Source organism: Sycon ciliatum, chromosome 11 (assembly GCF_964019385.1).
Source record: "Sycon ciliatum chromosome 11, ocSycCili1.1, whole genome shotgun sequence".
Classification (NCBI taxonomy): Eukaryota; Metazoa; Porifera; class Calcarea; order Leucosolenida; family Sycettidae; genus Sycon; species Sycon ciliatum.
In genome coordinates, this window is record NC_088653.1 from 28,466,316 (window position 1) to 28,488,634 (window position 22,319).

The window sequence follows — 22,319 nt, forward strand, 5'->3', positions numbered from 1 at the left end:
TATGACAAATATTATGCCAGCATAATCCGCCAAGGGCTAGGTACAGTCACTGGGGGTACTGCAAGGGGTGGGGTACAGCAGACAGACTGGGGTACTAGAGGGACTGGGGGTATTACAGAGGGACTGAAGCAGAGTGACTGATGAACTAATACGGAGGATTTGCAAGACGAAATTCGCGTTCGCTCTCCAAGGAAAGTCGAACTCAGTGATGGAATTCGCATCATGAGGATTAGCAAACAGAATTAGCACATGCATGACTTTGACACGACGTACATTGTGTACAGACAGTACAGCGTGGTAAATTTATGACTGCCCTGACACGAATCCGCGATTCGTGTTCCGACTACTTTTCCGAACGAAAATGCGAAAGCCCGCAATCCAGTTTGCGAACTGAAAAATGTTTGCGAACGCGAATTTCGTCTTGCTAATCCTCCGTACTGTGCAGAGCAGTGTACACAAATACCCGAGGAGAAAGGCTGTGTTTCATATATTTATTTATTTTACTATGTTCACTGTCGACATGTCTGCTGTTGTAACTAACAGTGGTTACTTCAAGTTTCACACATTTCAGCGATCATCAGACAGCGGCATTCACTACTGAAGCCCTTTTTTCGAGCGGGCCTGGCAACGGCGCTCCGACGATCGTTGAGATGCGTGTAACTTTGAAGTTACAGCTACGCACAGCTACACACAGCCTGTCGCCTCTGTCATTCATGCTGTGTCGCTACACACATACACATACACATACACGCGACATAACACCGTCACCATGGCGACAAGAACACGCTCGGCATGCTGAGCACAACAAACTGCCTCTGTTTCTGATCTTGCTTGCCGCATGTAGGCTATATGTAGTAGGAACAAGAAGAAAAAATCATGGCTCAAGGTACATAGATTGGCTCAAGTAGTTGTGTGCGGTGAGAAAATAATAATAATAATCGCACCGGGTGAATAGGAGAGATTTGAAATGATTCGAAAATAGAGTGGTTGTCATAGTGATGTACTCACAATAGGCAGCATCGCTCTCGTGTCTCTGGAAACAAAATTTAATAAATTTAGGGGCAGGGTGTCGGCGGCCATGAGTCTCACACTCAGTATATACGAAATACAAATGCCTTGTACATTGTACATTGTACAGTGGATGAAGGCAACCAAGCGTATTTGTCAAGTCAGTGGCCTACTAGTACGATCAGGGAGTAATAAAATACCTACTCCCAGATAGACAAGACGGCAAGCATGACAATGAGGATTGTGACAATAACGAGTGCGACAATAACGAGCATGACAATCAAGGTGACACTGAAAGAACAGGCCCACAAGGAGCACAACAATGAGGGGCATGACAACGAGGGGTATGACACTGAGGGGTATGACACTGAGGGGTATGACACTGAGGGGTATGACAATGAGGGGTATGACAATGAGGGGCATGACAATGAGGAGTGTGTCCATGAGGAGTTTTATATTGAAAAGTAGAGCAATGAGGTGCGTATCGTTTGGTCTGGGGAATGGACATGGATTCTTATCAAGAAAACAATCGAAACATCACATCATACATTGCCCGCATAGGTACTTGTAGTCGCATGGCACCAGAAACAAATACTGAGTTCAAGAGAATTTCCAACTAGACTCTGTCAAAACAAGTACGGCTGAATGCAGGGTATGCCCACTGGGGTAGAGGGACAGGTCACTCCGGAGCAATGAAACTAGTGTTACTTATAGCTCTCAACAAACTCCCGATGCTCAACATGTCGCATCTCCGTCAGTTAGCGTGCATGCGTGCGTGCGTACGGCAACAATACGTTACGTTTCCACGGCGACACAGAGTGCCCTTGACGGACACACGGTCAGCAGGTTGTCGGACTTGGCGACTGAACGCAGGCGACCAACGTCTACACGTGTAACGTCACTGTCAGCCATGGCTAGAAGCCTGACGGATGTCAGCCCAGTCTCCATAGCAACCTATACATGCACACAAGGCAATAAATACCATAAATCAGGGTTTGCGTTATATTTAATAGCTAAAATAGACTAGTTTTTCGCATCTGTAGGAAAGGGGGAACCAGCGGGGGAATAGTATCATTATTATTATTATTTTAATAACGAAGGTACGTGTTGGGTCGTAAGTATCCACGCAAACACACATCCAGTCAAAATAAGGCACTTGTCAAAGTATCCGAACGTTTTCGGTCCCTTCTTGTCGTGCTGAACTTGATAATTTTCCACCTTGTCACCAGTGTTGTTATCTCATATCTTTACGCTATATAAGTTTTAGTCTTTTCAACTTGAGCCATTCCCTGTATAATCCTTGATGAGAAGGGACCGAAAACGTTCGGGATACTTTGACAAGTGCCTTATTTTGACTGGATGTGTGTTTGCGTGGATACTTACGACCCAACACGTACCTTCGTTATTAAAGTATTATCCGCCTCCGACTTCTTGTAAAATTATTATTATTATTATTATTATTACTAGAAAGGTTTTGCAAAGGAACCGTTCGCAATGATTTTCGCGTCTGGGCTAGCGAATATTTCTGCGAATGTTCACGCAAAGGTTGTGTTTTGCATGATTTTCGCTCCAAGAAAAGCACGAGTGCACTCGCGCTTGTTTGAGGAGTCGTCTTCGGATTGGAGCTTCATGAGACTGAGAATTTATTTGCTGCGAGTAGAGCGGCGACACCCTGAGACGAGAGGTCCTTGACTACGTTGTCCATGGCCGGAGACCCACAGACAAACGGGTTGGTATGTGCCGTAATCCGGCGCATCAACACTTATAAATCCAAAAAAAGCATCCCTGCTAGCTGTAACCGACTCTGAGAAGATTTTTTTCTTTTTTCGCACGGTAAAATGCTAACCATGTGATAGACAGACCGTTGAGTTCTATTTTAGGACAGGGCAAGATATTACAGTACTGAAGAACGGGTAATTTTAGCGACTATTAATTTTAGCGTTTTCTCATTGTCAACCGGTTAGCGACGTTTTATTTTAGCGATTTGCAGCGATGTTACTCACGGATCACCAGTGCATTACTAATGTCTCAGCGGATTAGCGACTTGGAACTTTACCGAAAATCGAAAATGAGTCGATCGCTAAATTCGCTAGGGTTTTTTACGTCGCTAAAATTACCCGTTCTACAGTACTGCTCAAAGAAATCAAGTCGCGTTGTCACTCAAGTTTGTGCCTTGCATCATTCCGCAGCCCAGTGCTTGCAGGGCTAGGGCTGCACAACACGCTGATGCGCCAGGATTGGTTGTGGGCGACAGCATTCCATGGCTAAATTTGACGATGTTCCATTCTCCGGTCCCACAACGATCACCTTGTCTTCACCCCACTGAACTGGACCTTGCTCCCTAGAGCTCTCGAATCACCTCAGTGCAGAATGTTTTGCGTTAATGTTTATTTCTTCTCTTCCTTCCTTCTTTGCTGCTTTTTGTGGCCCCTTTCTCGCTGATCCAGTGCCTGCACACTGCTCTGCCTGGCAGCAGCTCCGATCTAACTTCTCCGTATTGCCCCCCCCCCCTACTGAAAGCAACGCAGCTGTTGGTCCATTGCCATAGTTTCCTGAACTAATCTGGCACTCACCCCCCCCCCCCATCTCTTCCTCTCTCTCTCCCTCTCCCTCTCCCTCTCCCTCTCCCTCTCCCTCTCCCTCTCCCTCTCCCTCTCCCTCTCCCTCTCCCTCTCCCTCTCCCTCTCCCTCTCTCTCTCTCTCTCTCTCTCTCTCTCTCTCTCTCTCTCTCTCTCTCTCTCTCTCTCTCTATCATTGTCTGGCTCTCAGGTTCTCACTTTTCACACACAGTCTTTCTTCTCTCCCCTTCCCCCATGGTGCGTGATGTGCGCCTTGATCCCGAGACCATTGGTCGGGGGAGCGCACTTCACCTCACCGGCACAGCTCAATAGCACCTACACGCCCTTTGTAGTCCATGTTCTCTTGATGTTGTTGTTTTTATCTTCCATTCTATGATCTATGTAGGCATATGTGCACTTTCATAAAAATATAAAAAACCAAAAAAAACACGCGGTTTGTACTTAAGTGACGACGTGACTGGATTGCATTGAGTAGGACTGTATGTACCCAAGAGGTGATACTATTACCGTAAATTACCGCGAAAGCGCCCCGTCTCGCGAGAGCGCCCCACCTTGATTTTACAGCCAGGGAAAGGAAAATTGTATGGCAGAGTGCAACGAAGTGGTGTACGGTGTGACAACCTTACTGTACTAAGCTCACACGTAGCAGGTTTTTGTATGGAGCTCGTGTCCGCTCGAAGACAAACTGAGGACGGATTGACTGCACAACGTGTAATGTGTGTACAGGACTACTCTCGATATAACAACTCTCACTTGTACATAAACCTCGCTATTCTGCGGCATTGATGGTATCTGATGTCGATGGTGGTACAGTGTGTATATCTTTGCACGGTTGAACCCGCTTTGTAATACCCTTCATTTTGAGGGACATCTTGTATTTTACACACGGTTTTCTACGTAACAAAACTCTCGATATAACATCATTCTTGCGTGGTCCCAGAGATTACGTTATATGGAGAGTAGACCTGTACAAGGTTCGTGCCGTATGACCTACAGACAGGACACCACCTCCACAGTACGACCACGAAAGGACGAGATGGTGGGGCGCTCTGGCGGTACTTTACGGTATTACGTACCCAAGAGGTGATCTTACTTACGGCGGTACCCAAGACGTGATAACGACTTACCTTGTCGGAGATGAACCTCAACAGTCTGGAAACCTTCCACGTGTTATCCACCATGACGTTGACCAGAAGTCTGAAGGACGGCGAAGACGACGACGATGACGACGCTGTTCCCGTGGCAACTGTACCTGCATTGCCACTGCCGTGTCTGGGTCGTAGGTACAGGTATACGGATACCTCTGTACAATCACAAGTCATCATATTACAACCACAAGTCATAATAATACAACCACAAGTCATTATATTACAACCACAAGTCATTGTATTGCAACCACAAGTCATCATACTGTAGTGGAGAAGGAAATCCAGTCGGAGGTCAAGCGGCCCAGGGCGCTGGCCATGCAGCCGTGAGTACGCATACGATCAACACGTGCACTGAATGCACCGTTCTGTACGCACTGAGAGAACCTACAACGTAACGGATATCATTATTCTTAATACATGTGCATACTTACTGGACATTTGACTACCTATGGTGGCTGCAACAGAGTTTCCAAATAGAAATCCTCCACCATCACCACCATCACCATGACCACCTCGGCCTGCACCGTACGGTCCATGACAATCTCCAGCATCAGCAGCACCAGCACCACCGCTAGCAGGGTCATGCTCGACACGATGGACCAGGCCGGAGGACGACAGCTGCCGTGCAGCCTGGCTGGGTATGAGGTCAGGGTTGTTGTCCTCCGTCAGCGACCTCAGTGGCTCGGTGAATCGTCGGCAGGGCAACCCGACAGCACGGTTCTGCCCATCATCGTCGTCACCCGTCTGATCCGCTTGAGACTGTGATTGTGGCGCTTGGCCTGCGTTGTTGAAGCCATGGTGATTGTCATGGAAACCTCGGTCAGGAGAGTAATCATCATACTCGCGGGGATTTCCCGCTAAGCTACTGCTGGATGATTGGCTTGAGTCGCGCTGCCAGTGGTGACCGTGGTGATGGCTGTTGCTATGGTGCTGCTGCTGCTGCTGCAGTTGTGGTGGGTTGTCATTGCTGTAACGGGAATGTTGTTGTTGTTGTGCGCCATAGTCTAGATCTTCTGCAGGGTATTGATAGATCTGACCGCTTGTTCTTTGCTCCAAGTGATCATTGCCACCGCCAATTGGAAATTGCTGCTCGTCCCATTGCCTTGAAGAGTGCCTGTCCTTCTTCTGCTGGTGGTGGTGGTGCTGCTGCTGCTGCTGCTGCTGCTGCGGGTGTTCCTGTTGCTGTTGCTGCTGCTGCTGTTGCTGCTGCTGCTGTTGCGGTTGCTGGTGTGGGTTTTGTTGCTGATACTGTCCACCTTGGGGAAAATTCTGCTGCTGCTGTGGCTGGTACTGGCGATCGCTGCTGTGTCTGTTCTGCTGTTGCTGTTGTTGCTGCTGTTGTTGCTGCTGCTGTTGATGCTGCTGTTGCTGCTGTTGATGCTGCTGCTGATGGTGGTAGCTTTGCTGGTGCTGTTGTTGCTGCAGCCGAGGCTGCCAATCAACGTCATGCTGTTGCTGTTGCGGATGTTGTTGGTGGTGTTGTGGTTGTTGTTGCGGTTGCTGTTGTGGTTGTTGTTTTGGTTGTTGTTGTGGTTGCTGTTGTGGTCGTTGTTGGTAATCATGATAGTACGCATTGGGGTGCTGCTGCTGCTGGTCATGCCAGGTCTTTCGAAACTGCCGTCCAGCGTCATCGTCATGGCGACCATGTGGATAATGACGGTTATTGTCAGAGAGGTGCTCTGACTGTTGCTGGTGTTGTGGCTGGTGTTGTTGATCGTGCTGTTGATGGTGGTGATGGTGGGAGTCATGTCCTTGCTGTTGCTGCTGCTGCCTCTGCTGCTGGTTGTGCCCTCCATCTTGGCCTGGGAATGGGGAATGATGCCCGGGAGGATGTTGGGAGTAACGCTGCGGCTCATGCTGAAAGCTTTGTTGCTGCTGCTGCTGTTGCTGCTGCTGAAGCTGCTCTCTGCGGCTGTGAGACAGATCAGGACTCTGTCCAGGTTGGTGCGGAAGCCGGAGATCGGGGCTATGCATCGGTTGTTGCCGTCCACTTAGTCTGGGTGAGGTGTTGTACTGCTGCTGCTGTTGTTGCTGTTGTTGCCTCTGCTGGAATCCATACTGCTCATTATGTTGCTGTCTCTGTCTGACATCCTCCACAGCATTGTGTCCAGCTCCACTTTGTTGATACTGTTGCTGCTGCTGTTGCTGCTGCTGTTGCTGCTGTTGCTGCTGTTGCTGCTGCTGCTGCTGTTGCTGTTGCTGCTGCTGTTGCTGCTGCTGTTGCTGTTGCTGTTGCTGCTGCTGCTGCTGTTGCTGCTGCTGTTGCTGCTGCTGCTGCTGTTGCTGCTGCTGCTGCTGCTGCTGCTGTTGTTGCCGTGAGTTGTGATGCTGTTGTTGGTGAAGGTGAGGGTGCGCTGGAGGCGACTGGCTGGCGCCAACAAATTGGACATCCATCGCCGTCACATCGTGTGTTCTGCTCCCTGGAGTAGTTTCACGTTGCCTGGCAACATGCTCCGCAGTCTGGCCGGTTGCCATGGCATCGTAACCATGGAAAAACTGGTGAGACCCATTCTGATTGTGAGCGGCGGAGGGCGGGAAGTGATGTTGCTGTTGATGTGGTTGCGTTCCCGGTGGTCTCCATTCAGAAGCGACGGCACTACTTGCCACGGCAATACGTACACGGTCTGTGTTGTTGGTGTGTTGTGCATGGCCGTGTGGTGTGTTGTCGTCGCAATAAACAGGTGACGTATGATATTGGTGTTGTCGTTGCGGTGGTGCTGGCATTGCTGCTACTGCTGCTGCCGATGCTGCTGGTGGTGGTGGTGCTGCTGCTGCTGTTGTAGTAGTGGATGGTGGTGTTTGTTTGAGGCCCTCATCGCTGTGGCCAGTGTGCATGTCTGCTTCACCATCACAAATGCTATCAGACATAAGTGTCCTCCTCGTCACTGATGACAATGGTGGCTGAAGCTGAGACGGTGATGTCACAGGCCGAGATGATGATGATGTCATAGGTTGAGATGATGATGTCATGGTTTGAGATGATACTAGTGCAGACGATGTCTTCGCCGACTTTGTCATATCCATGGGTGACGGGAGGTGGCCAGTTGGTGTTGTCGTCGACGACGAGGATACAGTCAGGTCCTCCAGGAAGAGCTCACCTTGGATACGAGAACTGGAGTAACCCGGAGCAACGGTCGTCCTGGATACGTCAGCACTGGGTGTGGTGGCGACGGCGGGTGCTGGATTGGCACTAGCACTAGTGGCTGTGGCTGCTGACTTGGCATTGAATATGCTATCAATGATACCGCGATTCTCGTTGCTTGGGGTGTCATGGTTACTCAGCTGTACCTCAAAACTGGCGCCGGCGTCAAACGGCGCTTCATCACTGTCATCGTCGTCACCATCAGCATTGCCGGTCTGTGACGCTGTCGTTCTTCCACGTGTTGGTGTTGTTGCTGCTGGGATGGTTGTGCCCGGTGCCGTGTTAAAGGACATTACGGACGGGGGCGACTGTGACTGTGTTGCCGTAGTAGTGTGAGGACCACCACCACCACCAGCAGCAGCAGCTGTATCCACAGGTCCAGCACAGTTTCTTGTATTCAGACCTGCTGCTGCTGCTGCTGCTGCTGCTGCTGCTGCAGATGTGAAGGCTGCACTCCCAGGTTCATTCTGACCATGAATCTCTGTCAGTCCTTGCCCGGCGTGCTGTTGTTGCTGCTGCTGCCACTGCTGTTGCTGTTGCTGGTGGTGGTGCTGCTGCAGCTGTTGTTGCTGGTGCTGGTGGTGGTGCTGCTGCAGCTGATGTTGCTGCTGCTGGTGGTGGTGGTGCTGCTGATGTTGCTGCTGCTGCTGGCTCTGCTGCCCTGTCAACACCGTGTTGCTGTCATCCAGCCTGCCATGGCCTGCCCCTGCCCCTGCCCCTGCACCCACCCTGGGGCTATACACGTACATGTCATGTCCAGTACCGTCTCCGGCACCGGGGGGATTCCCCGCCCTGGGTAACGCTGGGTGGTGGTGGTGGCCGTTCCCGGACCCACGGTAGAAGTCCCTGGGTGGACATCCCTGATGATGCTGTGCACCGTACTGATCATGGTATGCACTATGGCCCACCGCACTGGCACCAGCAGCAGGATCCATACCAGATTGTGGACGCCCATAGCCGTTGCCATGGTTGGCATGAGGCTGAGCCGCATAACCATGGTGATACGCTGCCACAGCAGTGCCACGCAGATCTGAACCACCGCCATTGGTTTGAGTGCCATGCACGAACGCCGAGGCCGGTGCTTGTGCAGGAGGAGCACGTCGAGTTGTAGTTGTCCCTGGCATAGCTGCTGCTGCTGCTGCTGCCGTTGACACCAGTTGTGGTGTTGGTGGTGGTGCGGCAGCTGATCGCGGTAACCTAGCAACCGCTGGTGCTAGCCGTACAGCGGTGTCCATGGTAACGGGTGACAGTGGATTGGTCGGCAGGGTTGTGTACGCCGAGTGTGCGCCAATAGTCGTGTAGTATTGATGATCGCTGTCATGGAGATCAACATTGCTAGGTCGCGTGACGGAGGAATCGTACGGGAACACTCCACTGCCTGAAAGAAATGAATTTGTGAAGCTCGTAGCGCTCTGGTTGGATGGTACAAAACCAGGTCGCATGGACGAGTAATCGGCAGCGGCTTGTTTCTGCGTTGCTATGGCAATGGGACGACTGGAACTGGACGGTGAGATCTCATTGGGCAACGCCGGCACTTCAGCGCCTGTACCTCCGCCGCTAGGTCCTCCTCCTTGAGCTGCTGTTGCTGCTGCCGTCGTGGCTGCGGTGGCTGTCACTGCTGCTGCCGTTGAGGAGAGTGGTGGTCGAGATTGCCAGGCAGATGAGAGGGACAGATCGGGACAGGTGTGCATATGCCGTAGGGGAGATTTGAATCGAGCGCCTTGCTCCACGCTGGCCTGCCGCTGCGCAGAGCGAAAGTTGATTGAGGCGAGCGTGTCGGAATGGTCCGTGCGTTGTCCTGGCGAGATGGCGGCAACTGCGGAGTGCCTCGGCTGCCTACTCTGAGACGACGCGTTACTACGACGACCAGTGCTCTCGGCAGTGGTGGTGACGTCATTGGTGTTCGTGTTACCATGGTGGCCATCGCTGGGACCTGTCGTTGCCGCGGGGCTTGCTCTTGTCGCTGTTGCAGCAGCTACTTTTGAGAGTGAGGATGGTAGGCACGACGGGCTGGTTGATTCCACTGTAATGTACACACACACACAGACACACATACAGACACACACACAGACACACAGACACAGACCCACACCATATAACCATTTGACGCCCGGAGGCGATGATAGCAATGCTACAGCAGAAGCCATAGCAACTTGTGCTGGGATTGCACCATTCAACAGCTTGCAAGGCTGAAGAATTGACCGCCACTATTCAGGCTGGTCTACACCACACAGCTATGAAGTGGCTTTTCTGGCCCGTGAATCCCTACTTTTTGGTCTTTTTCATTTTTTTTCCGCGCACACATCACACCACATACTCCGGCATGCACTGCGTGTCCCATATGGTGCAGTGGTATGTGCAGCGATTTCCAATCGAGAGGTTGCGGGTTTGATTCCTGACTATTATGGTCACACATGTCTTTCCTCCCTTCATCAGACTCCTCCTGAGTTTTCTTTCATATTCTTTCATTTTCCTGGGTGGTTACCAATAGCCAGTGCAGACATACATGGGCACGCACGCGCGCACGCACACGCGCACGCACACGCACACACACACACACATACACACACACACACACACACACACACACACACACACACACACATGTGCAGAACAAATACCGTATTTTACCGGTGGAAAGTCGATCCCGGTTATAAGTCGACCTCCAGACTTGGGACCTCAGTATACCCGTTCAAGGGCAGTTATATCCCGCTTGCAGGTCGACTTCACCTTTTTTGGTCGATTTTTAGGTCATTAAATGGTCGACTTATAACCGTTAGAAAAAAAAGGTAATCACTTTCTTTCACCTCTGGTAGTACGTTCCAGAAACTGACTGTGGTTGGGCCCCGCGGGGAGGGGAAAGAGCCGAGTGCCATCACTATGTGTGGCACGTGTTGTGAGCTGCCTTGGGATTGAAACACTTGTCAGCCCCTTCTACAGTCTAGGTTCAGCCTGGTCCCATAGCTCAGTGGTTAGAGCATTGCTCATGACAAGCAAGGTTCCGGATTCGAGTCCTGGTGGGTCTGGCATTGTTCTCTTTCCAGGCAGTTCGCTTCCCCGACTGATCCTCTGAAATGTGAAGTTCTCCCAAGCCTTTAAAAACAAATTCAAAATATAGAATACAAATACACTTTTACACAGTTCTAGCACACGACTGGCACACACACACACACACATAGCTGGGCGATCTCTGTAGCACACGACTGGCACACACACAGCTGGGCTATCTCTGTAGCACACGACTGGCACGTACACACACACACACGCACACGCACACACGCACACGCACACGCACACGCACACACACACACACACACACACACACACACACACACACAGCTGGGCGATCTCTGTATGACTACATACAGTACATACCGAATTCCCAGCTCGAACCCAGACTGCTCCCACCATCACCGCCACCACCACCACCGCCGCAGCCATGCGCACTGGACGGCGCTGTCAGTCCTGACGATGATGGTGACGATGACGATGACGGTTGGTGCTGCTGTTGAACGCTGGGATTGCTCGGGTCATACTGCTGAGTAGTCACCATGACAACATCGTCCTCTCCTTGTGCCGCGGCGAACGCTGCTGAGCGCGGTCGTGGCTGCACCGCTGATCGGTCGGCATGGTGATTGTAATGCCACATGGAAGGCGCGGTGTGAGGCTCCTCCTCGTGTACCGTAATGTCCATGTCGGCGTCATGCCCAGTAACGGTTGCCGGTGATTGGCTGTCGTCATGGTTACCTGATGCTCTAGTATACCCCATGGGGAGATCTGCAGCGTCAGCATCGTCTGGGTTTATAGTCACTGGGTGGTCATCGTAAGACACGTCAATACCTGTATACACCAATCATATGTAGACACACACACACATGCACATACACGCACACACATGCACATACGCGCACGCACGCACATGCACGCACGCACATGCACACACGCACATACACACACACACACACACTTGTACTTGTTGGTCACTGCCAAAACTGGTCACGTGGGTCTCCCCGGGAGAGGGGAGAGAGACTCAAAAGGAATCTTGGAAAGATGATTCTTTTGGCTATTGAACTGCTCAATGGCCGACACCCCCTGAAATCCCCAAAACTCTGGGTGGACTTGAAAATGATCCCACTTATGGGCTCACCACACGTCAGTAGGTGGGTGAGGACAAGGTGCAGAAAAAAGATTGACGGCATCAGGGTATCCGTTCCGGGATCCAACTGCATTTACCCCTACCCCCAGTGAAGGTAATACTTGCTACTAGTGTGGGCGGCTAAATCAGAGTGGACCTGATATAAGCATCACTAGCTTCGTCTTGAGTTCGTCATGTCCAGTTGTCTATTCATTGTCTACTTGTCAAAAATAGTCTTCCAAACGTAAATATGGACTCAGATGGAGAGCCAAGGAAAATTAATAGCAAAGAAAAGGACAGGTGAGTGTCAGTGTCAGTGTGGTGCAACGTTGTCGCATGAGCGGATTGTCAAGTAACTGCTGGTGTTGGTGGACATTGTAGCGTAACTTGTAGTTCCTTGGTTCTTTTCTTTGCAAAATAAATGTAAATATCTATTCAATTGTCTAATTTATAAGAAGAAAAGAGGACCAAAGAGAATGGCTCTTCACCCGAGTCTAATCAATGGTACGTATTCACTGAAGGCGCACGTGACTAGCGCTGCGGGGAAACAAGTAGGTTTTCTCATTTGCGTACATAGTAAATTCGCAATTTACTCTTGACTTGTTGAGCCTTCTCGAACGTTGTATTCCGCAAATTCCACTTCGTTGGGTCACTACTATTGTATACCTTGAAGACCAGTAGTCTATATCGAAAGAAACTCACAAGTTCCAGCGATTAGAGAAACTTCTTTTCCACGCATTTGTATGCATTTGAATGCGGAATCGAACAAGTGTCCCCCCAGCGTGGCTCACGTGCGCCCATACCATGTATGCAGCGTGGGCGTCCGCCATTTTAGATGAATACGTGCCATTGTATAAGTGTGGAGGTGGCACGGGACTGGGAGCAGGTATGGATGTAATCTAAAATCTAAAAAATAAATAATAAATAAAAAATAAAAAATATCGGTTAACAGTAGAAAACGCCATACCTGATGAAGTTGAACTTGTGGTGGCGTTCTGTGAGCTGTTCGCATACCCCCGTCTTGCCGCTGCTGATGCCAGCACCATGGCCTTCTCGTCGGCAGCCATGTTTACCATGGTTACGTCGGCATCGCCTGCATCGTTGTCAGTGGCAACGGCCATGGCGAGGTCGGGTGTCAGTGTGTCGCCTCGTGACGATGGCAACGTGCCGTCGTCGTCGGCGATGCTCTTGCCGGGATTCTCCACCGCCGCGTCGTCTTGACAACTCATCTCCGTTAGCAAATCACGTCCCACCGACGAGAGAGACCTCGGGCCAGCTCCGTTCTTCTGACGATAATCTAAAAATTTCGACGTATGGAGGAAAAGAGCATTGCACAAGAAATAGAAATGAGATTTCTATCCATGAGGCTGGGGCCCTGGAAGCGGATCCCTGTAACAAAACGGCAACGTCTGTAGGGCCTCCCCAATCAACACTATAAATTCTTCTACTATTGAACTCGGATGGTGAGCCAATTTAATTATGGTAAAAAAGTAGAAGGACAAAATGTTACGAGTTACGACTAACTGCCCTCGCTGACTGTATAAGATGCGGTTACATTGGTGGATAGTAAGTCATAACTCGTAACATTTTGTCCTTCTCTTTTTTCTACTACAGTCTACTTCGCTAATAACGACTGCCGATATAACGACAACTCGCGAATAACCACAGAATTTCCATGCCCAGAGCATTCCATTCTACGTGTATACATATAATGAGACTTCAGGTACAAGGACACTTTTCTGATGCACCGCCGCGTGTCGCTATACGCAAAGGTGACTGTAGCTGCATTCGCTGACTGTATAAGATCCGGTTACATTGGTGGATAGTTAGTCATAACTCGTAACATTTTGTCCTTCTCCTTTTCTACTGCAATTCTTCTACAGCTATTCTAAGTCTGAGAAGAATACTGACTGTCACCAGGACTGGAAACAGGGACAGCTGAGGATACGTCAGAGCAGCAGAAAGTTCATGAGCACTGCAGTAGTCATGAAAGTGCTCAGCAGGAAAGGCTGCTGCTCTCCACAGTTGAGAATGATGATTTGAAGGTGCGGATAGACCTATTGGAAGCAGAGAAGAAAGTCCTGACGACTTCAAACGATCAGCTGCATCACAGCGTGGATGTGAGCACCAAAGAGATTAGGGACTTATAAGCTCAGAATGCGATTCCGAAAGGCCAAGAGTTCTGTTTTTGGTGACGAGATCAACCTCAGATCAACCTCAGATCAACCTCAGATCAACCTCAGATCAACCTCAGATCAACCTCAGATCCGGTACTACATGTACGGCACTGGGTGAGCATATCACCTCATGTTCATGGCCTTTTTACTTTGGAAAGCGATGTTCCGCACAGAAAGCACCAAAATCCTCCATGAGTAGTTGGCCTTTCAATTTTTCGAGCTGGATGTATAAAGTGCCTGGCAGGGGAGGGGGTATACACGAGTAAATTGTACTTCAGATGGCTGACCGTACCACTGTAAAATACCTTCCGACGCCCCTTCACGTCAGAAATAACGTGCATCTTAACCTCTCTAATGTTTGCTGCTATAGAAACGCTGGGAACATTTTCATTTTTTTACAGAAGCCACAACTGAAGGAAAGTAATTCGCACCAATAAAAACTGGTGGGTAAAAAACCGTCTCGACTGTTTTTTAGGCAGTGACGGAGAAAGTAAAAGGAGAAAAGAAAAAGAAAAAGGAAGCGGATGCCACTGTGGGCCAATGCCTGGGGTTGAGCAAAAAGCGGTGAAGGCTAAAAAGCTCTTCAGAGCGGGAGCAGGCCAGTGCTCAGCGTAGTGCAATATGGACGAGACTGTTGTAGTGAAGTTGTGGACGAGACTGTTGTAGTGAATTTGTGTTGTGGCGTCGTGCAGCTTAACAGCAGCTTGGTGCAGCGAAAGCATACAGCGAATGGCAGCGCGCAGTGTTGTGGCTTTGTGCAATAGTAGCTCTAAGCGGCGAAAGCATCTACTGATAGACTCGCTCCAGCGCGGCGCAGCACAAGCAAGTAGACTAGAAAAACGAAAAAAAAAAACGAATGAAAGCTCGACTTGGTTGGCGAACACCCACCCCCGGCCCTTTAGAAGCCGGTGTGGCGAGTTAAAACCAAGATTTGAAGGGTACCCAACTATCCTCGCTGGGTGGCTGTCCGCCAACCAAGTGCCAACAAACTGCCTCTCGGGGACTTTTAAAACAGTGGCCAGTCGCGCCAAGCCTTCTCACGTCGCCTCAGCCAGATAACGTAGCTGGAATTTAGTGCTGCGTTACTGCAGTTCCTTCTTAATTGGCGCTGTTTTTCTTTACAACCGCCCAATGCCCGTGCCAAACCGTCCAGGCTGCTGGAAATGGCTCCTCTAGCTCCCACCTCCGCTGTGAGGGCCTCGACTTCCCAGCCATTCTTCATACACTCCTGTTTGAGGTGGCGATACCGTGACAGCTTCTTCTCCCTGGACTGGATGATGCGGTCTTCGCTACACACCGTGAGTTCCAGCCAAAGAACCCTTCTCAATTTCTTCGAGAAGAGAACTATGTCTGGACGACACGTGGTAGGTGCAATAAAGTGTGGGAATACTAGCCTCTCGTCCAGATCTGAAAGAAGCTGCCAATCATGTGATCCTGACAAAAAACCATCGCTCAGACCTTTCCGCTGAGGTAACTCGCCATGGGGGATGTTTTGACCCGGTTTACAGAAGGTAATGTATGTACCATTAGTGGGAGTTTGCTCGGTATTTGACGACTTTTGCTTTGCTGATACTACTTCTGTCATGAATTTACTGATCTGTTTCAGGACGTTGTCATGGCGCCACGTGTACCTTCCTTGATGGAGTGAGGAAGGGCAGGCGGTGAGAATGTGCCTCAGTGTTGATGTCCGCTGACAAAGAGGGCAATTCTGGTCCACAACAGAGTTGCCCCATCGTCTCAGATTGTCAGGCGAAGGCAGAGTATTAAGTATCGCGTTCATTTGGAACGATATCGTCCTTCCATAGCCCTCGTATAAGAGTTTCCGCCATGTCATGTCCTCGAACATTGTGTCTGCCCATTTGGTCCAGGCCCCTTGCATTTGTAGGCCCTTTAGGTGCCGTAGCTGCTCCTGGCAGTCGCCTTCTCTGATTGTATTGAGGATTTGTTTCCTTGGTTTTACCACGCGTGCTTTTGGTGTCACGAAGCCCAGTCCGGCTCTGGGCGGACGTGAAGCAGGCGTGTCCCATACGGCCGTTTCGGCACATTCCAATTCCACAACCGGCGAGAAGAAGAAGAAGAAGAAGAAGAAGAAGAAGAAGAAGAAGAAGAAGAAGAAGAAGAAGAAGAAGAAGGAGAGCATGTGGTGACAAGGCCCTGGAGCTCAGCCGACCACAACGTCTCGGCCTCGCACCAACCAGAACGTGCCAAAAAGGGGTGATATTTTGTTGTTGCTATAGAAATGCTGGGAACATGTGTTGCAAAAGAAGGATCCACGCGTGGATTCGAACCCAGCACCCTGTCTTTCCGGGACAGTGCCCTACCGATTAGGCTACCGGGGATCACACACACCCGTGGGTCCTTCTTGCTACACTGCTCCCCCGCCCCAACAGGCTGTGTCCCCAGGCCCAGGCCGTACCTACTCGCGGGGGGGGGGGGGGGGGGGTCGATGGGTCGTGGGTTTGAGCCATTGCCGGTCTGGCAATGTTGCAAAAGAATGACCCTCGCGAGCGGTATTCGAACCCAGCACGCCTGTCTTCCATTCTTTTGCAACACAGTCATTGCACGGTTGCCATAGAAACGATGCCAGCTGCATAGAAAACTTGCCTTCGAACATCTCCACCAACTCTGTAGCCGTGGCACGATCAGCTACATCGATAGTTGTCATGGCATCGTACAGCTTTTGTGTGAATGACGACACGTTGCTAGGCAACTTGGGCACCTTGTCACGCGAGTTGCATTTACCAATCTTAGCATACAAGAACACACACACACACACACACACACACACACACACACACACACACACACACACACACACACACACACACACACACACACACACACGCGCGCACAAGAACACACACAAGAACACACGCATCCATGCACGCACAAGACTCTCCCTGCTATGTATTATAATAATTATCAATGCAAATTATGCCGAATACGAGTTACTTGATTTATAAAAACCATGCAAACGACTCCATGGTAAAAAACAGTATTTGCTTCTAGGAAGAAGGATGCACAAAAGAACACCATTCAATGGTGGAGTACACGTGAGATGGTCAATGGTCGGCAAGTCGGGACATGCCTACAATATCGGCAGGCTACTGACATGTCGGCAGGTGTGGCAACACAGATACACACACACACACACAGGCATTCACGCACTCACGTACGCACACACGTACGCACGTATGCACACGCACACACACACACACACACGTACACCGGCCTACCATGAAGATGAGAGAGCCGACATTCGCACACGACCACGGTGCTTTGGCATTCAACATCTCGTAGAGAAAGCAACCGCAAGCCCAGATATCGCGCGGGTAGGAGTCAGCACCAGCAGCTGATCTAGCCACCTGAAAGAGGCGATACAAAAACAAACCAAAAACGTAGCCTGAACACCCAACACCACCATCACATTCAGCCGCTGGCTATGCTCTTATGAGCAGCTAGGCTTCCAGGACTATATACACACATGCTTTTCTCCCATTTTCACTCTCTCTCTCTCTCTCTCTCACTCTGTGTGTGTGTGTGTGTGTGTGTGTGTGTGTGTGTGTGCGTGTGTGTGTGTGTGTGTGTCTCTCTCTCTCTCTCTCTCTCTCTCTCTCTCTCTCTCTCTCTCTCTCTCTCTCTCTCTCTCTCTCTCTCTCTCTCTCTCTCTCTCTCTCTCTCTCTCTCTCTCTCTCTCTCTCTCTCTCTCTCTCTCTCTCTCTCTCTCTCTCTCTCTCTCTCTCTCTCTCTCTCTCTCTCTCTCTCTCTCTCTCTCTCTCTCTCTCTCTCTCTCTCTGTCTCTCTGTCTCTCTGTCTCTCTGTCTCTCTCTCTCTCTCTCTCTCTCTCTCTCTCTCTGTCTCTCTCTCTCTCTCTCTCTCTCTCTCTCTCTTTCTCTCCTTCACTCCCACCTACTCTCGCTCTCTGATTTTTTTCTCGCTGTTGGTATCCCCCCCCCCTCCCTACTCTGTCCCCAGTATGCAGTACACCCTTTCTAATTACCTCTCTAGTATAGTGTTTTGTACGGGCAAAATAAAATGCACATCAACAGGGGTGTAGGAAGCAGTTCAATATTGGTGCGGCGAAATTGTGAGAGGGGGGTCGGGGGGTCCTCCCCCGGGATTTTTTTTAAAAATTGGGCCTAAAAGGCCATTCAATGCTACAGAATAATATGAGAAATAAGAATATGCATGCTGATGATACACCGCATTGTCGATGTAAAACATGGTACCTGTACAAGAGTAGACAAGCCATCAACAAGGTTGAAATGTTTAAAAAAAGAAGAAAAAATTCGAAAATTATTGGTCCGGCGACCGCCGGGCCTGCCGGACCGGTTCCTATGCCCATGATTAAGCAAACTCATGTATGAATGCAATGAGCTATAAAGATCAAGTTATCAATCAATAAAAATCAATCACTCTTTCTAGTCACATTTCATTCTAAGCAAACCTGACACCTACCTCTGGTGACATCCATGGCTGGGAGCCCACGACGGACCTGAAGCCAAGACCTCCTCCGCCGCCAGCACTGGAGTGCACAGACGTCTCATAGCCATCCGTGCCGTCCCCACGTAAATCGATAGCCGTACCGAAATCCGCAATCTTCGCAAAGCGACGCTCTTCATCTGCCAGGAGAATATTGCTTCCTGAAACACACACACACACACACACACACGAGCGCGTACAAAGTTATCATCAATATTTCTGCGATATCCATGTCAATGACTATGTAGGGATGTTTCCCGATCATGTCCATGGTAGTATACTGCGCTATTTTCAGCAATGATGGAGCAAGTTAGATCAGAGCTGCCATTCGTACCCCCTGGCGGTGATAACAGCATAGACATACAAGAACACCGTTCATAACTAGCTACCGTACTGTAAAGCAGGAAATTTTCGGACGGAATTTATTTTCGTACGATTTCGTACACGGCCTCTTTTGTACTAAAATTAATTCCTTGCTAAAATTTGTTCATGTGAAATTATGTACACTATACATGCGTTCTGCTTGCAAACACGTGTATTTAGCATGCAGCACTGTACCAAAATATAATCCGTACGAAAGGTCGAAATTCGGCTTTGTCCGAAAATATTTCCGGCCGAAAATTTCCTGCTATACCGTATTTCCTCGATTGTAAGACGCACTCCTATTTCCAGGTCTATGTCATATCGCTTCAGTAGATACACTTCAGTAGTAATCATGCTCGATTGTAAGTCACACTCCCTTTGTTGGCCATGAAATTAGCTTTAAAGAGGTGTAAGACTAATATTCGGTGAAATACGGTAGACAACAGTATGAACGACTATGGTATTACCGGAGACTATGGTATTACCGGATACTATGGTATTACCGGATACTATGGTATCACTGGAGACTATGGTATTACTGGAGACTATGGTATTACCGGATACTATGGTATTACCGGATACTATGGTATCACTGGAGACTATGGTATTACTGGAGACTATGGTATTACTGGAGACTATGGTATTACTGGAGACTATGGTATTACCGGAGACTATGGTATTACTGGAGACTATGGTATTACTGGAGACTATGGTATTACTGGAGACTATGGTATTACCGGAGACTATGGTATTACTGGAGACTATGGTATTACTGGAGACTATGGTATTACCGGAGACTATGGTATTACTGGAGACTATGGTATTACCGGAGACTATGGTATTACTGGAGACTATGGTATTACCGGAGACTATGGTATTACCGGAGACTATGGTATTACTGGAGACTATGGTATTACTGGAGACTATGGTATTACTGGAGACTATGGTATTACTGGAGACTATGGTATTACTGGAGACTATGGTATTACTGGAGCAATCAAAAAACTGCTTTCGATGGTCCTGAACTTCATTGGTATGCGGAGAAAGATGCAAACGGGAAAGTCTGAAGCCTGTCTATTTCTCTACGCTCCTACTCATGCGAAGCCGACAGTCTGGCTGTGTTTGCCAACACACTGTGTGTGTGTGTGTGTGTGTGTGTGTGTGTGTGCGTTGGACTCAGTAGCCAGTCACTGTACTATATGCCTTTAACTTAAGGACGGACTTTACTCAGGCAAATTGCTACATGCACTACGTATGGAAGGAGTTTGGATCATAACTTCCATTGTGCCGGCAACTTTCGAAAGCGTCATGAAAGACGCATTCGAAAATTACACTATTTTTTGCTTATACCAGGTCGTGCTCGAGCATGCACTCGTGAGGCGAATGTGAAAGAATGTTCGCTCGTTAACACCAATAACGTTAAAATACTCAAACGTTATGTTCGTTCAGTCTTAGTGTACATTGTGTGTGTGGGGGGGGGGGGGGGGGGTGCGTGAGTGCGTGTGTTTGTGCGGGCGTGAGTGTGTACATGCGTGAGTGCGTGCGTGTAGATGGTGTGTGTGTGTGTGTGTGTGTGTATGTGTGTGTGTGTGTTTGATTGAACATGGTCCCTGATCTCTCGGCAGACTGCCGACTTTCTGCCGACGCGCGTCGTTTTCCATGTTGTCGGCCCCGCGAGGGGACACGTGACCGTAATGGCAGTGTTTACCAGGACCAGGACCAGGACCAGGTGTGTGTGTGTGTGCTGTTCGCGCGGCCCGCGCGCGCTGAGTCTGGCGTTCCCCGCCCGGCGTACAACACGTCTCCTGGTCTGCCCCGTATGGGGCCACATAGCCAGTCATGGCAGTGGAAGAAGGAAGGAAGGAAGGTGTGTGTGTGTGTGTGTGTGTGTGTGCGCGCGTGCTTGCGTGTGCATGTGTGCATGTGTGTGCGTGTGCATGTGTGTGACCACTGCAAGTACAAACCTTTGATATCACAGTGGAGAATTCTCTGCGTATGCATATACTTGATTCCTTGTAGGACTTGCTCCAGAAAGCTCAGTGCTTTCCCTTCGTCCAGGGGATAGGGCTTATCGTCGGCCGAGAAGAGAAAGTCTGCTACGCTGCCGCCTGGAGGCATGTGCAAACAAATTCACGTATGTACACACGCACGAATATGAGCATGCAGACAAACACACACGTGTGCACACGCACACACACACACACACACACACACACACACACACACATGTGCACATACACACACACACACACACACACACACACACACACACACACACACACACACACACACACTCACACACACACTCTCTCTCTCTCACACACACACACACGCACACGGACCCGGAGTGACTTTTCAGATGTCATTGTTCCACATCAACAAGGTCACGGCCGCGGTATGAACACACGCGTTCGTTTAATTTTCAGGGATGTTGTAGGTACGGATCAGACAAAACTTAAACTATGACATCCCACCTTAAGTAGGCATGCAGGCACAGTGGAATGGTAAGACTATGATTGAGACACAGAGGATACCATTTTCAAGTCCGGCTTGGAAAACAGAAGGATGTTTTCCTGCCGTGCTGCGACCCACAATTATTTACTTATTTATTTATTTAGGGGTGAAACGAAGGTGTCAAAGGTTCGAAGAACCTTCGTTTTCATTTGAAAAAACCTTCGTTTTCACTTCAAAAGAAGGTTAACACACGATTTCTGAATACACATGCACTGATCTTCCTTGTATACAGGAGGTACTGTACTGTAGTTTGTACAGTCGACTAGTTTTGTGTCCACTTGGCGCCCGGTAGGTGTCACTGCAAGTCCATAGTAGGTCACGCACTGGGCTTGAGCGTGGCCAGTCACCATATTCACGGCCAAGGTGTGCAGAAGTAGTCTTGGGCAGTTTAGGGTGCAAACTGCGCAGTGCAAAAGCTATGGGCGTGCCAATTGTGGTGACTGCACAGCAAACATGTGCAAAGTCATGTACTTTGTAGGGCACATGCACAGAGTGTGCTTCAAGAGGAACTGTGAACTGGTAAAAGAATCCTTCGACACCTTCGTTCGTTTTCATGAAGAAGGTTTGTTTGGCAAATTGAGACCTTCGCTTCACCCCTATATTTATTTATTTATTTCTGCACCTCGTGGCATGTCAAGACAGCCAATTGAATTGAGGAGAGGGTGAGAGCAACCACGGAAGAAGAGAAAAAAGAAAATGAAGAGCACGTACACAAAGTGGGAAGGGATTAGCAACTTACAAAGCAATGGGATGCTCAGCGAGCTATGCAGC

The 22,319-nt window shown here is 49.5% G+C and overlaps 1 protein-coding gene across 1 annotated transcript in view; it reads right to left on the reverse strand.

Annotated features, from left to right (window-relative positions):
* Positions 1 to 795: 795 nt before the first annotated feature.
* The window catches only part of LOC135827274 (uncharacterized), a 23,508-nt gene continuing 1,984 nt past the window's right edge, over positions 796 to 22,319 (reverse strand). Inside the window, exons 2-10 of the mRNA XM_065339805.1 lie at positions 20,999 to 21,142; positions 18,648 to 18,832; positions 17,426 to 17,554; positions 16,794 to 16,935; positions 12,980 to 13,309; positions 11,253 to 11,717; positions 5,167 to 9,900; positions 4,715 to 4,890; positions 796 to 1,962 (exon numbers count right to left, since the gene is read on the reverse strand). Of these exons, the coding sequence (XP_065195877.1) occupies positions 1,804 to 1,962; positions 4,715 to 4,890; positions 5,167 to 9,900; positions 11,253 to 11,717; positions 12,980 to 13,309; positions 16,794 to 16,935; positions 17,426 to 17,554; positions 18,648 to 18,832; positions 20,999 to 21,142 (6,464 nt within the window). The 3' untranslated portion in view covers positions 796 to 1,803. The remainder of the gene's footprint in view (positions 1,963 to 4,714; positions 4,891 to 5,166; positions 9,901 to 11,252; positions 11,718 to 12,979; positions 13,310 to 16,793; positions 16,936 to 17,425; positions 17,555 to 18,647; positions 18,833 to 20,998; positions 21,143 to 22,319) is intronic.